The 16,480-nt window shown below is 37.7% G+C and overlaps 1 protein-coding gene across 3 annotated transcripts in view; it reads left to right on the forward strand.

Annotated features, from left to right (window-relative positions):
- The window catches only part of usp46 (ubiquitin specific peptidase 46), a 90,087-nt gene that overhangs the window by 45,346 nt on the left and 28,261 nt on the right, over positions 1 to 16,480 (forward strand). For all 3 annotated transcript variants that reach the window (XR_010017355.1, XM_063043153.1, XM_063043151.1), the window contains exons 4-5: positions 12,061 to 12,287; positions 14,698 to 14,774. Coding sequence is in view for 2 of the 3 variants with exons in the window: in XM_063043153.1 (XP_062899223.1) it covers positions 12,061 to 12,287; positions 14,698 to 14,774 (304 nt within the window). In the remaining variant the exon portion in view is untranslated. The remainder of the gene's footprint in view (positions 1 to 12,060; positions 12,288 to 14,697; positions 14,775 to 16,480) is intronic.

The raw sequence follows: 16,480 nt of genomic DNA on the forward strand, positions 1-16,480 counted from the left end.
AAGCCCTCAACACTCTCTATGGACCTCTTGGGAGTTCTCCCCTCCTGAGTACAGATGGTACAACTCTCATTACAGAGAAGGCTCAGATCCTGCAGAGATGGGCTGAACACTTTGAAGCCGTCCTCCACTGACAATGAGGTGATAGACAAGGTTCCCCAGGTCGACATCAGCAGTGCCATGGATGACCCACTGGTAGTAGCTGAAGTCCCGGAAGCTGTCAGCCAGCTATCCGGTGGCAAAGCCCCAGGGGCAGATGCCATACCTGCAGAAATCTACAAAGCCGGTGGTCCTGTACTTATACAGAAGCTCACGGAGTTGTTCCAGTCTCTTTGGAAGCAAGGATCCATTCCTCAGGATCTTAAAGAGGCATCCATTGTACACCTCTACAAGAGGAAGGGCGATCAACAAGTATGCGGCAACCACCGAGGAATCTCGCTGCTCTCCATCGCAGGAAAAACCCTGGCAAGATTCCTGCTAAATCGTCTGGTCATTCATCTGGAGCTGGGCCTGCTGCCAGAGCCACAGTGTGGCTTTCGCAAAGGTCGTGGGACTATTGACATGATTTTTGCCGGGCACTAACTTCAGGAGAAGTGTCAGGAGCAGAATCGCAAACTCTACACAACTTTTGCTGACCTCATGAAAGCCTTCGACGCTGTCTGCCGACAAGGCCTGTGGAGGATCATGTCAAAGTTCGGCTGCCCCGCCAAATTCATTCAGATGGTACGCCAGTTCCATGATGGCACGATGGCCAGAGTGCTGGACGGCAGAGAATCCTCTGAGGCGTTCCCAGTCACCAATGGTGTCAAACAGGGCTGTGTGCTCACACCCACACTGTTCAGCATGATGTTTTCTGCCATGCTGAATGATGCCTTCCAGGACAGTGATGCTGGAATCAGCCTCAAGTACAGAGTGGATGGGAAGCTCTTCAACCTGAGGAGACTTCAAGCCATTACCAAAGTGAAGGAGACTGTTCTGAGAGACTTCCTCTTTGCCGATGACTGCGCCCTGTATGCTGGCTCAGAGCCAGAGATGCAAGTCAATATGGACAAATTCTCCACGGCGTGTGACAACTTTGGACTCACCATCAACATCAAAAAGACCGAAGTCATGCACCAGCCTGCTCCTCATGCACCGTGCACAGAACCGAAAATCACAGTCGAAGGACAGAAACTACAGGCAGCGGACCAGTTTACTTACCTTAACAGTACCCTGTCCTGAGCAATACAGAAGTTAACTGCAGAATAGCGAAGGCAATTTCTGCTTTCGGTAGACTGCGCTCCACTGTATGGGAACGCTGAGGAATCAGTCCAGCAACAAAACTGAAGGTCTACAGAGCCCTGGTACTCACTACCCTCCTGTATGCCTGTGAAATGTAGACTGTATATCGAAGGCATGCAAGACATCTCAACCATTTCCACATGACTTGTCTTCGCAGAATATTAGGCATCAGATGGCAAGACAAAGTACCAGACACTGAAGATCTCTCTAGAGCAAGTCTACCATCAGTCCACACACTGCTGATGAGAGCACAGAGCCGGTGGGCAGGTCATGTCATCCACATGCCAGACGAGCGCATACCCACGCAGCTCCTTTTTGGGGAACTCTCTGCTGGAAGACGCTCGCAATGAGGGCAGAAGAAACAATACAAAGACACACTAAAGGCCTCCCTGAAGTCATTTGACTGGACCTCCTGGGAAATGCTGGCACAAAACCGCCCTGCCTGGCACGGCCTCATCCACAAGGGCTGTCAAGCTTACGAAGCAAGGCACATTGCTGAAGCACAAGATAAGCGCGAGCTGCACAAGTCCAGAGCCACCAGCGCACCAACTGCAGTGCCTACGCATGTCTGCCCAACATGTGCCAGGACATTCCGTGCCCGAATTGGCCTGACCAGTCATCTTCGGACACGCCGCATCCAGTCTCAAAGTGACTAATGATGTCAAGGCCTTCATCGACGACGATGGACAAATCAGAACCTAAATCAGTAGATCATTCACAGAACTGAAGAATCATAGAATGATTACTACCCAGAAGGAGGTAATCTGCCCCATTCTATCCATGTTGACTCCTTGCAGAACAGTTCAGTAGTTCCCAATTTCCTGTGGTTACCTTGTGGCCTTGAAAATTGACTCCCCAGTCTCTTCTATTCTGATTTCTCCATGAACTCTGCCATTACTAGGTTCCAAATTTTAACCACCCTGTTCCTAAAAAGGTTTTTCCTCTTTGAATTATTCTGCATTTTTTGTCTATCACTTTTGAATCTATGTCTCTTGACCTCAAAGGCAATACCTTCTATCTACTGAACAGATATGTGCCATTTAGTTTCTGTTGTTCTTGTTTATTTTTATGAAAGTGCATCACTTTGTATTTTATTATAATTCATTTGCCAGTTGCCTGCTTGGTCTGTACATAGTGTGGTTTATTCCTGGATTCAAATGAAATTTTCTTGGGCAATATTGAATACTTATCAGGATACAATTTTTGGGTATTCTTTACGAATAATTAAATTGGTATAAAACATGATATTGCAATTATAACATTCTGCTTGACAAAGCAGTTAAATATCCTACCAATAGCTATATATCAGATAATCAATGAAAAGTTTTAAGAGGTCATCTTTTGTTTTGTTTATTGTTACTTGATTCATGCCTAATTTTACAAACCCCATTTCCAGAGAAGTTGGGATATTTTCCAAAATGCAATAAAAACAAAAATCTGTGATATGTTAATTCACGTGAACCTTTATTTGACTGACAAAGGTACAAAGAAAAGATTTTCAATCGTTTTACTGACCAACTTAATTGTATTTTGTAAACATATTTTGTACTTTTGTCAGTTAAATAAAGGTTCATGTGAATTAACATATCACAGATTTTTTTTATTGCATTTTGGAAAATATCCCAACTTTTCTGGAAATGGGGTTTGTATAATGTTGCGGCGAAGAATAATATATGTCCTCAACAGAGTTCTTAGATGTTATTTTTAACTAGAAGCAACAAACAGCTTCACATTATTGGTGCAAAAAACCACAAAAGGATATTGTAAGTAGGTAGGGTTTGTGGTTTTCAAATGCAGGATACTTTAGTTTAGTGCTAAAGGCGTAGTGAAACTGGAATTTTTTAAAGTGTGTCTGCCGAGCTTTTTGAGCCAGTATCTAAGTCTTCTCAATGGAGAAGGAACAGCATTGGATTCTACAGTATATAGCAGGACAAGTAGTTCAGATGTCGGTGGGAGAGCATTTTGGAGAGTGTGACTATAAGTAATGAGAAAAGATGAAGATGATGCAGAAATTAAGGACCTGAATTGAGGAAAGCTGAGTTCACTGTCATAAGCAACACACACAAAATGCTGGAGGAACTAAATGCTGTATGGCAGGCCAGGCAGCATCCACGGAGGGAAAATAGTACAGTTGATGCCTCGGGCCAAGACCTCTCGGCAGAACTCGTGTCATAAGAAAGGACCTGCAAAAGTAGACTCTGAGCAGTTGGCTGCTGTTAAGCCTACATCAGACAAGTGAGAGTAATTCAGAATAAATAAATAATGAGAACTTAGGACCAACATGTTTCCTGTAAGTTAAAAGGTTAGGGTAGTAAGTCTAAGGAGCTTTAGATGTCCAGGGATATTGAAGGTTGGATAAGAGGAAAGAACAAATGAAAGAAAATACATGGCAGGTTTGGAGAATTGAAAATGTGGAAGGAGTGTAGAAAGTGTAAAGGCGGGGTGGGGGGGGGCGGAAATGTACATATATAAAAAAATAGGAGACAACATGCAATATTACTGCTGGACAAGATTAAGGAAAATCCTGAAGCATTTTGTAAGTATTTTGGGGCAGGAGGGTAACCAGTGGAAAAAGATGAGGCTAAAAAAGCAGTCTGTGTTTGGACCCAGAGGTTGTGCAGAGGAACTAATACTTCTCTGATTTTACTAAGGAGAAAGACATTGTAGTTGGAGAAGTTAGGGAGAAGGACGTGAAATGCTAGCACATTTACCTTAATAAAGGTGGTATTAGAGGGCTTAGAAGATTTGAGTTGTTAAATCTCTGTCCATAGGTGAAGTGCCAAATGATTGAAGGGCAGCAAAATCAGTATCTTTATTCAATGTGGGTTGCAGGGATGTGTTGTGACCCATCCTGGTATGTGGTAGCGGTGGTATGAAAGTTGGAAAAGAAAAGAAAATCCGGGGTCAGGATTAATCTACACATGGAAAAGCAGAGAATAATCAAAAGTAGTCAGCACGGCTTTCTTAGAAGGAAATTATGTTTGACAATTTGATTGAGTTTTTTGAAGAAATGGTATTGAGGACTGTGTAATTAATGTTGTTTACATGGTCCTAATGAGAAACTTGATCAAATGGTCAGGGTCCTGGACAATTCAGCAAATTGCCTTGGTAAATACTAAAGGGTGTTGATCAAGGGTTGTGCTTGTGATTAGAAGCCTGTGACCAGTGGTGGACCACAGGGATTGATTCTGGGATCCTTATTGTTTGTCATATGTTAATGTTTTGGATGTGAAAGTAGAAGATGTCACTGGTAAGTCTTTAGATGACATGAGAATTGGTGGTGTTGACAGTAGAGTGGATGATGATGTTGATAAGATTGGCAGAACATTTTAGAAATATATCACCACATCATTCAAGGCCACAGACAAAAAGCTGATAAACGGAATTAGTAAAGATGAGCATTTGATGGTCAGCATTGAGAGTTTATTTCTGTGCTGTATGATTTGATGTATGGTCCCCTGCCCCCTTTTGCAAGCTCAGAAATTCCAAGTAGTTGCCCTAGTTATTGATCTTCAATTTTCTAATTGGGACACCACAGTCAGTATGCATCTGTGATAACCATCTTCTTGCTGACAATCAGCATGAGTGCTCCTCATGATTTGTGCTTAGCCACTGCTCAACTGTCCACTCATGACTCTCTGGCTAAGCACAGCCCAAACAACATCTACAGATTTGCAATTGAGACCACTGTTTTTGGTTAAAATCTCTTTCTTTCTTTTTAAATCTTTTTATTGAGTAAGTATACAAAAAAGGTAAGCCATATAAACATTAATACAATGTTAAAGTATAATAAAATTCCAAAAGATATCAATACCAAAAAGAAATTACTACAAACAATGTAATTTAAACATAAGAAACCAAGATAACATAATAGTATACTAAATTTTATATATATCAATGGAAAAAAAAGAAAACCCCCCCCCCCCAAAAAAAACCCACCGTGCAGCTAACTAAAAGCAAAGCAAAGCAATGGGCTAACTTGAAACCAAACAGAGTTAAACTTAAAATCACGTCCTCAATCCCGACCTCCATTAAAAACAGTGAAAAAAAAACAAGAAGGGTAAATATTACATTAAATGAAAATATCGAATAAAAGGTCCCCAAATCTGTTCAAATTTAAATGAAGAATCATAAAGGTTACTTCTAATTTTCTCCAAATTCAAACATAAAATCATCTGAGAAAACCAAAAAAAGGTAGTTGGAGCATTAAGCTCTTTCCAATGTTGTAAAATACATCTTTTCGCCATTAAAGTAAGAAATGCAATCATTCTACGGGCTGAAGGGGAAAGATTACTAGAAATTTTAGGTAGTCCAAAGATAGCAGTAATAGGGTGAGGAGAGATATCTATATTTAATACCTTAGAAATAATATTGAAAATATCTCTCCAAAAAGTTTCCAAAGCAGGGCAAGACCAAAACATATGAGTTAAAGAGGCTATCTGCCCCGAACATCTATCACAGAAAGGATTAATATGCGAGTAAAAACGCGCTAACTTATCTTTGGACATATGTGCTCTATGAACCACTTTAAATTGAATTAGGGAATGTTTAGCACAAATAGAGGAAGTATTAACTAATTGTAAAATCTGCTCCCAATCATCCACAGAAATGGTAAGCCCCAATTCCTGTTCCCAATCTACCCTAATCTTATCAAATGGAGCTTTCCTAAGTTTCATAATAATATTATAAATCATAGCCGATGCACCTTTCTGACATGGATTAAGGTTAATTATCGAATCTAAAATATATGTAGGAGGAAGCATTGGAAAGGAAGAAAGTATAGTACTTAGGAAATTTCTAACTTGTAAATATCTAAAAAAATGTATTCTTGATAAGTTATATTTATTAGATAATTGTTCAAAAGACATAAGGGAACCATCTAAAAATAAATCCAAAAACCGTAAAATACCCTTAGTCTTCCAAGTTTGAAAAGCGCGATCCATAAAAGAGGGAGGAAAAAATATGTTACCTAAAATAGGAATCGCTAACCCGAATTGATTAAGATCAAAAAATTTTCTGAATTGAAACCAAATGCGCAAAGCATATTTAACTATCGGGTTAGAGACCTGCTTAAGACGTTTCGAATCAAAAGGGAGAGAGGAGCCTAAAATAGAACCAAGTGTATAACCCTGAACCGATTGTAATTCCAATGCTACCCATTTAGGAATAGATAGTATGTCCTGGTCAAGTAACCAAAATTTCATATGTCGAATATTAATAGCCCAATAATAGAATCTAAAGTTAGGTAATGCTAAACCTCCATCTCTCTTAGCTTTCTGTAAATGTATTTTACCCAGTCTCGGATTCTTATTCTGCCAAATAAATGAAGAAATTTTAGAGTCAACTTTATCAAAAAAAGATTTTGGAACGAAAATTGGTAATGCCTGAAACACATATAAAAATTTTGGCAAAAAAAACATCTTAACCGCATTAATACGACCAATCAAAGTTAAATATAAAGGAAACCATTTAGATGAAAGTTGAGTAATATGGTCTATTAATGGTAAAAAGTTAGTCTTAAATAAATCTTTGTATTTACAAGTAATTTTAATCCCAAGATATGAAAAGTAATTATTAATCAATTTAAATGGAAATTTGTAATATAAGGGAAGATGTTTATTAATCGGAAAAAGTTCACTCTTACTAAGATTTAATTTATAACCTGAGAAAAGACCAAATTGTGCTAATAACTCTAAAACAGCAGGAATGGATCTCTCAGGATTAGAAATATATAAAAGTAAATCATCAGCATAGAGTGATAATTTATGGGACTTTAATCCCCGAGTTATCCCAGTAATATTTGAAGATTCTCGAATAGCAATTGCAAGAGGTTCTAATGCAATATCAAATAATAGGGGACTAAGAGGACAGCCTTGTCGAGTACCACGAAAGAGAGGAAAAAAAGGTGAGTTTAAAGAGTTAGTATGAACCGAGGCTACAGGGGAGTGATATAACAGTTTAATCCAGGATATAAATCTCAAGCTAAAATTAAACATTTCAAGCACCTTAAATAAATAAGGCCATTCTACTCTATCAAAAGCTTTCTCGGCATCTAAAGAAATAACACACTCAGGAACATTTTGTGAGGGAGTATAAACGATATTTAACAATGTACGAATATTATAAAAAGAGTAACGACCTTTAATAAAACCCGTTTGGTCCTCCGAAATAATAGAAGGAAGTACTTTTTCTAGTCTATTTGCTAATAACTTAGAAAAAACTTTAGAATCAACATTTAATAAAGATATTGGTCTATAAGATGCACATTGAGCAGGGTCTTTATCCTTCTTTAGTATTAGAGAAATTGATGCTCTATTAAAAGATTCAGGAAGTTTACCAAGTTTCAAAGAAGCCTCAAAAACCCTACCGAGCCAAGGAATCAATAAAGAAGCAAAACATTTATAAAATTCAACGGTAAACCCATCAGGGCCAGGAGCTTTCCCCAGATTCATAGAAAAAATAACATTCTTAATCTCATCCATTGTAATGGAAGTATCTAATAAGGAAGACATATCCTGTGAAATCTGAGGGAAGTCTAACTTATCTAAAAAATCATTCATATATTTAGAATCTCGAGGAGACTCTGATTGATATAAAGAAGAATAAAAATCACAAAAGGTTTGATTAATCCCCACATGATCCAGTATCAATCGATCATTTTGGTTATAAATCTGATTGATTTGAGATTTAACATAATTAGATTTCAATTGATTAGCCAGCAGCTTGCCAATTTTGTCACTGTGAACATAAAAGTCACTTCTTGTTTTCTTTAATTGGTTTACAATCGAGGACGAGAGTAGTAAACTGTGTTCCATTTGAAGTTCAGTTCTTTGTTTATATAACTCCTCAGAAGGAGCCATAACATATTTCTTATCAATTTCTTTAATCTTGTCCACAATTACCATCTCCTCCTGCTTCTGTTTCTTCCTCAAAGCAACAGAGTACGAAATAATCTGACCCCGAATATAGGCTTTAAAAGTGTCCCAAAGAGTGTTAACCGAAATATCTTCTGTATGGTTAATTGTAAAAAAAAGCTCAATCTGTTCATTCATAAAATTAACAAAGTCCGAGTCCTGAAGCAACAGCGAATTAAAACGCCATTGTCTATTATTCGGTATATTGGCCATAATTTTAATAGAAAGCTTAAGTGGAGCATGATCCGAAATGGTTATAGAATCATAATCACATTTAATCACTGAAGGAATAAGACGAGAATCAATGAAAAAATAATCAATTCTTGAATAGGAATGATGAACATGTGAAAAGAAGGAAAAATCTTTTTCCTGAGGATGCAGAAAACGCCAAATGTCCGTCGACCCAGAATCAGAAAGGAAAAAATTAATCAGATTTGCAGATTTATTAGGTAAAGTCCGTAAAGGAGCCGAACGGTCCAAAGCTGGAGACAAACAGGTATTAAGATCTCCGCCCCAGATCAATGAAAACTCGTTCAAATTCGGAAACTGATCGAACAATGATTTATAAAATTCCGGACAATCCATATTAGGAGCATAAACATTAACCAAAACTACTTTTTTATTAAATAGTAAACCACTAACCAATAAAAATCTACCATTCGGATCAGAAATAATATCCTGTTGTATAAAAGTAACTGAGGAATCTATAAAAATAGAGACGCCTCGAATCTTAGCATTGGAGTTCGAATGAAATTGTTGTCTCTTCCAGAATTTGAAAAAACGTAGTCTGTCCCCTCTCCGTACATGGGTCTCTTGTAAAAATAAAATTTGTGCTTTAAGTCTCCGGAACACTTTAAAAACTTTTTTCCTTTTAATAGGATGATTAAGACCATTAGTATTCCAGGAGACAAAATTAATAATAGACTCCATAAATCCTAAAGTCAACCCACAACAAGGAGGATTGACGATAGGCGCGACCCACAAATCCGGAGAGGAAACAGAACATACAAAAGATACCGGGAAAAAGGACGCAACCAGTACTTCAATAATGTATATAGCCCAAAGAGAAACAAACTAAAACGTGAAGCCCCTCCCACCACCCCCCACCCCAAGACCCCAAGGCAAAATCTAAAGCAGACCCGCCAGAAAGAAGCAAGCGCTAAATCTACCCCCGTGACTTCCGGTATACGCTCCCTAAAAAAAAAGGTATAAATATGAAAAAGGATCAGCTAATTGTAAAACAGTAAAAAAGTAAAAAAAAAGGTAGCTCAATTAAAATACACACAGAACAGAACAAAAGCCGGAAAATATATATTAAAAAAAAACCACAATAAACCTCAAACCCATGAATAGACACAGCAACAAAAAACAATAAGATTATTGACATAAAGTGGTTATAAAAAGCAAAACAGAATAAAATTTAAAAAAAAACTACAAAATTTAAGGCCACACAGGAAATACGTAAGATGACAAAAGGGAAGTAACCACCCAGAATCCCCTGGGAAAAGAAAGAAATGACGCAGTTAAAAAGAAAGTTTAGCAACCATATTAAGAAATCAAAAGTAAACTTTTCTGCCCAAATAGGGCACGAAAAAGTTAAAACCAACCAATTCACAGCCTCCGATCAACGGAGATAATTAAAAAAAAGCAATTAAGATGTTGAAGATGAAAGTTGATCCAGATAACTCTGGGCATCCGATGGAGAATCAAAAAAACGAAGGGCTCCATCTGACATGCGAATCCTTAGACGTGCAGGGTACAGCAGCGCTGGTCTTAAATCCATCTTATAGAATTCCGACATCACGGATCTGTAACGAACCCGTTGGTCCCAGATTGGTTTACTGAAATCTTCCACAAATCGGAACCTAAGATCCGAAAAATCAATGAAACCTTTAGATCGAGCGAATCGAAACAGTCTCTCCTTGTCTTGAAAATAATGAAAACGTAAAATAACATGCCTAGGTCTATCTGACCTAGACGAATATGATGGGATTCTGTGAACACGATCCAGAAGCAGTGGTTGGTCAGGAAATACAGTAGGGAATGCATCTTTTAAAAGTTGAGAGAAATATTTCATGGGATTGTTGGATTCCACGGCTTCCCTTACCCCGATCATTCGTAAATTCTGCCGTCACATTCTAGATTCCAAGTCAGAGTTTTTAAAAGTCAAAAAGTCAAGTTTCTTCTTCATTACATTAATTGTTTCTTCGATTTTCCCCATCTTAAGCTCACTTTGTTGCGCGAATTTTTGAAGATCAGATATAGCCGACTGATGTTCCGCAATACATGTTTGCATCTTATCAATTAAATCGGCAATTTTCTGGAAATTAGTTGAGATTTCCGTATGAATCAGGTCTTTAACAGAGCCTGCAATTTCCGTACGAATCATCTCCCTAACAGAGGTTGAAATTTCCCTCTGAATTAACTCCGATATCGCTTTCAAAGTCACCGGTGATTCAGTCGGGGGGAGATCCGTAGCTTTCGGTTTAACCGGAGGTTTACCATCCTTGCCGTTTTTCCCGTTCTTAGACATAGCAGATCTAAGTTCCATCCAATTGTCGGAGGATTCAGTTTAATTCAAAGTATTGTAAAAATTGATGCCTTAATGGTTAATTAAAGTATAGCTGACCATAGAGAAAAAAAACTCAGAGGTAATGGAGCGAGTCAAGAACGCGACTTCACTCCATGAGCGCTACCGGAAGTCTCCCGGTTAAAATCTCAAATAGTTACAAGGAAGCACATAGGAGTGAGATCAATCAATTGGTTGCGTGTTATTGCAACAATAATACTGCACTTAATGTCAGCAAGACCAAGGAATTGATAGTGGATTTTGAGAAGGGAAGGTTATGAGAATACACACCAAAGCTCACAGAGGGGCCAGTGGTGGAAAGCATGAGCAGATTTAAGTTTCTGCATGTTAACATTTCAGAGGATCTGGCCTGGACCCAACACATTGATACAGTCACAAAGAAGTCATGCCAGTGGCTCCACTGCATTAGGATTTTGAGAAGATTTGGTATGTCACCAATCGATCTTGCAAGTTTCTATAGATCTAGATAGAGAGAATTCTGACTGTTTGCATGTGGCTTGGTGTGGTGTGTCCAATGCAGAGGATTGTAAGCGGCTGTGGAGGTTTGTTGATTCAGCCAGCTCTGTCACGAGCACAACTCTTCCCACCATTGAGGACATGTTCAAGAGATGCTGTCTTACAAAAGTGGCATCTCTCACGAAAGGCCCTCACCATATGGAACATGACCTCTTCTTTACCACCATTAGGAACAAGGTACAGGAGCCTGAAGACCTACATTCAATGATTTAGAAACAGCGTCTTCTCCTCAGCCATCAGATTTCTGAATGGTCCGTGAAACCTACCTCATTATTCCTTTTTGACTATTTATTTATTGTAATTGACAATAATTTAATGTCTTTCCAATGTTCTGCCACAAAACAACAAATTTCATGTCATATAAGATGATATGATTCTGAATGGTTAAGTGACAGCTTGATTGAGTAATAAACATGGTTTTGGGGTATTATTTTTTTTACCTCTTCTATGTTCAGTACCATAAGGTATAACCACACAATGCAGTATTACTCAATTTGCTCATCTATACCTTCAATTTACCTATTCATACTTTCATAATGGCAGAAAGTGAGTGCTTACACACTGGCTGAAAAAAATCACTGTCATTTTTATGGGATCTCTATCAATAATACTCATGATAAAATGTCTTCCGCAAAACTTTGTTTTGGAGATGCTCATAGCGGAACTTGTAGCACAGCACCACAAGCACGCTATGGAGCTAATCCTGCATGATCTGATAAAGGTCTGCAATTGTGAAATAATTATTTTTCTTTTTAACTGTAGATTTGTTTGATAACTACATGCAACAAGATGCACACGAGTTTCTGAACTACCTGCTGAATACCATCGCTGACATCTTGCAGGAAGAGAAGAAGCAGGAGAAACAAAATGGAAAATTGAAGAATGGAAATGCAAATGAAATTGAAGAGAACAAACTTGAACCCACATGGGTACATGAAATTTTTCAGGGAACACTCACGAATGAGACCAGATGTCTGAACTGTGAAACAGTAAGTAAAGACACAGAAAATTTGCACTTTAATTTTACTATTTAAAAACATGCTTGCTAATTCTTAAAACTAATTTTCAAATGTGGATAAGATTCTTGGTTTCACTTTAAACTAGTGGATTATCCAATTCCTCTGCTCTATGTCCTCCAGTTATTAGATTTTACCTCTTGAATGAGAAATTCCTATTATCTTTTTCACGAGCAGTATAATTGAGATTATGAATTCAACTGAAATGGTCAGCCTTTTGAATATAGATTATCTGAATTTGGCTGAATTGTAAAATTTTATTTTGATTTAATAATTAAAAGAAATTATATAGAAGAAAATGTAACTTTATTTTGAATTATTCAAGTCCTACTCTGTCTGTAGCTTGCTTGATTTAAAACATGCATTGTTTGTTGTAGAAGTATCAGTAGAAGTGATTGGCTCGTCAGCTTCCAAAGAAGGTCTCTTAAGTGGCTTTCCACTGTGAAATGGCAGTCTGTAATCATTGCTCTTGCTAAATTAGTTCAGTTCTGTATCTATACTTTGTTTTTTCTTCACATTCCATAAAAATGTTTTTTATTCTGTATCTCAGTCCTTTTGGTTGTGATTTGTGAATCCTGTAAGGTTAATTTTCATGGCCTACACTGCTGTAAGGTATCCTGTATTCTCCCAGTGTTCAAAACAACCTTTTCAAATACATGCAAACAAACTAAACCTTGTTACATAGCACCTGAGACAAGTCAACAATTTATGCAAAATGTAAGTCAAATAGTCATGAGACTGCATGCAAAAGTATAAATTAACTTATTTTATTGATAAGAAATGGATTTCAAAAGCAAAGCCATTATTTATCAACCACTTCTAATTGTCCTTCAGGAAGTGATATTGAGTCATCTTGTTGCAGTGTTTGTAGATATGAAGATACTTTTGGATAGGGAATTCTGAGGTTTAGATTTCAAAGCAGTAAAGGAACAATGAAGTTACAATTCCGACTCAGAGATACACAGAAGTGATCTTAGAATTGGTGATATTCCCTATGTCTTCTGCTTTTCTTTGGGTAGTTGTGCAGTTAAGTTTGGGAGATGTTGAAAGAAACCTTAGTCAGTGCTACTGTGTATCATGCGGCTAGTAGACACTGTAGCCAGTGAAGGTTTGTGATGTGAATACATTTTTAAAGTGATGGATGTGATGTTTCCAGTTTGAGTGATAATACCAAAAATTTGCAACTTGATCCACAGTGTTGTGATGATCATTAGTGTCATTATTGTGTGTACTTTTTGATCATTTTACCAAGGGTATGGAAGTTGATGCCTAAACCATCCACTAAGTTTCTTTCTGAGAGAAGACCATAATCTAACAAAGAACAGCTTCAGAAAACTCATCAGTGAATGCTGCAAAGCCATTATCCTGAGCAAGTGTAGAACGAGAAGACAAGCTTGAAGCAGTGAATCAGACATTTAGGATTGAGATAAGGTGTCATTTCTTCTTTGAAACCTTCAAATTTGCAACTCCAGATGGGCTCTGGATTCTCAATAATTGCGATTGCTTGCTTTTCTTTAGGGCTGCAGGTTGGCATTTATGGATGGGCAATAAGGTGTCCTTGTCAGCAATGCCCAGATCCAAAAAGTGAACACTTTTTTTAAAACAAAAAGATTACAGATTTTTTTTTGACCCCGAAAAATCTAGGAACATGGGTGTTGTGGTGGTGGATTAGGGGTTATTGGAGAGAAATCAAATTGAAGTTGAACAGCCATGTCTGTTTACCGGTACAGCAGGCACAAGCAGTCATAATAACCTACTACCCTTAACCTCAGTAACTGAGAATTGTTCATCTGGATGTCAGTTCCTTTATCTGAATTTACTTTTTAGAATCTGATATTGCTACTTTTTAAATTTTGCTTTTGAGCTTTTTTTAACCTCCTTGTTTCACTTTAGAATTTTGGTAACCATATTGAATTTATTATTTGTGGATGTTGGCTATTCTGTAGATGAAATGGTCTCTTTCTTATTTTTGGTATTAGAACCTTTCAGAATCTTGAATGCTTCATTTAGATGTCTCTTAGACCATCCACTCTAAGGAGAATAATTCCAAGTTCTCCAATTTGTGCATGTAACTAAAATTGCTCATCCTGTGTATGATTCTATTAAGTATTTTCTGTAGAACACCCTCCAGATCCTTGACATCCTTCCTAAAGCATAGGACTATGAATTAAGCACAAAATTCCAGCAAAGTTTCAGCTGACTACTCTATTTTTATATTCAATACCCCTTACATGTACTTAAACTTTGTCAAAGTGGAAGAAAATCACTTGTAGTTCACTACCTCTGAGCATCCCAAAATGCATCACACTGAAAAATACCTTTGAAATGTAGACATATTTGTAACGTGGGAAGTATATGTTAACGCATAAGGGGTTTTCTGCAGGTTAGCAGCAAAGATGAAGATTTTTTGGATCTTTCAGTTGACGTGGAACAGAACACATCAATTACCCATTGCCTCAGGTAAGTAGTGACCAGTTAAGTAATCTTGGAAATTATATAATTTAAAGCTATCATTATAAAGTAGTTGTTTTGCTTGTCTCAATGGTAGGTGTTTTAATTTTAAAGGAGATTTCTCTTTCCAGCTTTTTAAAGTGTTACATGGCGGAAGTTTCAAAAATAAGTAGAAACCATTAACACTACCCAATCTACACATATGAAGGGGGAGTAGGCCTCTGCCTGTCAGGATTACTCTACCTTTTAATAAGGTCAGGGCTGATCTAAGTGTGACTTTAACTCCATTTTACCCTTGGTAACTTTTCACTAGTCTGCTTATCAAGTATCTACCTCCCTATGCCTTAAATATTCAGAGACGACTTCCTCTAACACTTGAGGAAATTGAATGTCAAATAACACAACCCTCCCTGAGGAAAAAATGCCATCTTTCTTAAATGGGCGTCAACATACTTTTAGAAGTGAGCTCTATCACCACCCCATCCCCCCGCCAGCCACTTCATAATTTCTCAACATGTGCTCTGGCTAAGACCCCTCAGGATCTTCCATGTCTAGAACATGTTCTCCACTTACTCTTCTAAGCTCCAGAGAATACAAGTCTAGCCTGTGCAGCTTTTCTTAAGACATCTTGTTCATTTTGAACATTAGTTCAATGAAATATCTCTGAACTATTTCCAATGCATTAAGATGACCTTTTAAATAAGATAATCACAGTATGCAGTACACCAGATGTGCTGTAGTCTTGCCAAAACCATTTTGTAACTGAAGCATAACTTCCCTACTTTTGTATTTGGTTCTCTCTCCCAGCAAAAAAATTATGAAATATTCTGTTAGCTTTTCTAGTTGGTCACAGTACCAGCACGGCAGTCTTTTGTAAACCATAAAGTAGGGCATCCAGATTTCTCTAACTTTAGATCTGCAAAATGGATATTCTAAGACAGATATTTCGACAAAGTGTTGGATTTGTTCCTGATATGCTTCCAGTTGCCTAATGCAGAAGTTAACTTCACAAGCAAGTCCTGACACCCTTGAACTAAAGCATGATTAAGTGAGCAAAATAGATGGGATAAAATGCCTTGGCAGACAATAAAATCTTTCTATGGCTACTGGCATTGAATATTGATTAATGGAACGGATCTCTTCAATTGATAAAGAATGTACACACAGTAGCCACTTTATTAGGTACAGGAGGTACATAATACAGGAGTGTATGTTTGTGATCTTCTACTGTAGCCCATCCACTTCAAGGTTCGATATGTGCATTCAGGGATACTGTTCTGCACACCACTGTTGTAACACAGTGAAAGTGACTGAGATCATGCTTGTTCCCCATTCTGATGTTGGGTCTGAACAACAACTGAACCTCTTGACCATCTCGGCATGCTTTCATGCATTGAGTTGCTGCTGCATGATTGGTCGACTAGATATTGGCATTAACAACCGGTTGTACGTAATAAAGTAGCTACAGTGTGTATTGGGCTGTATCTTGTAACATTAAATATAAGGAGCCAAGAAAAGAGTAAATTGGGTAGTTTATAAAACTTAATGTTCAATCAATAAATACCTTGGGATTCTCATGGTTTTCTGCAATAGATTTTGCTGCTTAAGATTCGATTAAATGTATTTATCACCCTAAAGGTTAACTCCGAGGTAGAGTCAGTGGTGAGGAAGGCAAATGTAATGTTAGCATTCATTTCAAGCGGTCTAGAATAAAA

This window comes from Mobula hypostoma, chromosome 3 (assembly GCF_963921235.1).
Source record: "Mobula hypostoma chromosome 3, sMobHyp1.1, whole genome shotgun sequence".
Taxonomy (NCBI): domain Eukaryota; kingdom Metazoa; phylum Chordata; class Chondrichthyes; order Myliobatiformes; family Myliobatidae; genus Mobula; species Mobula hypostoma.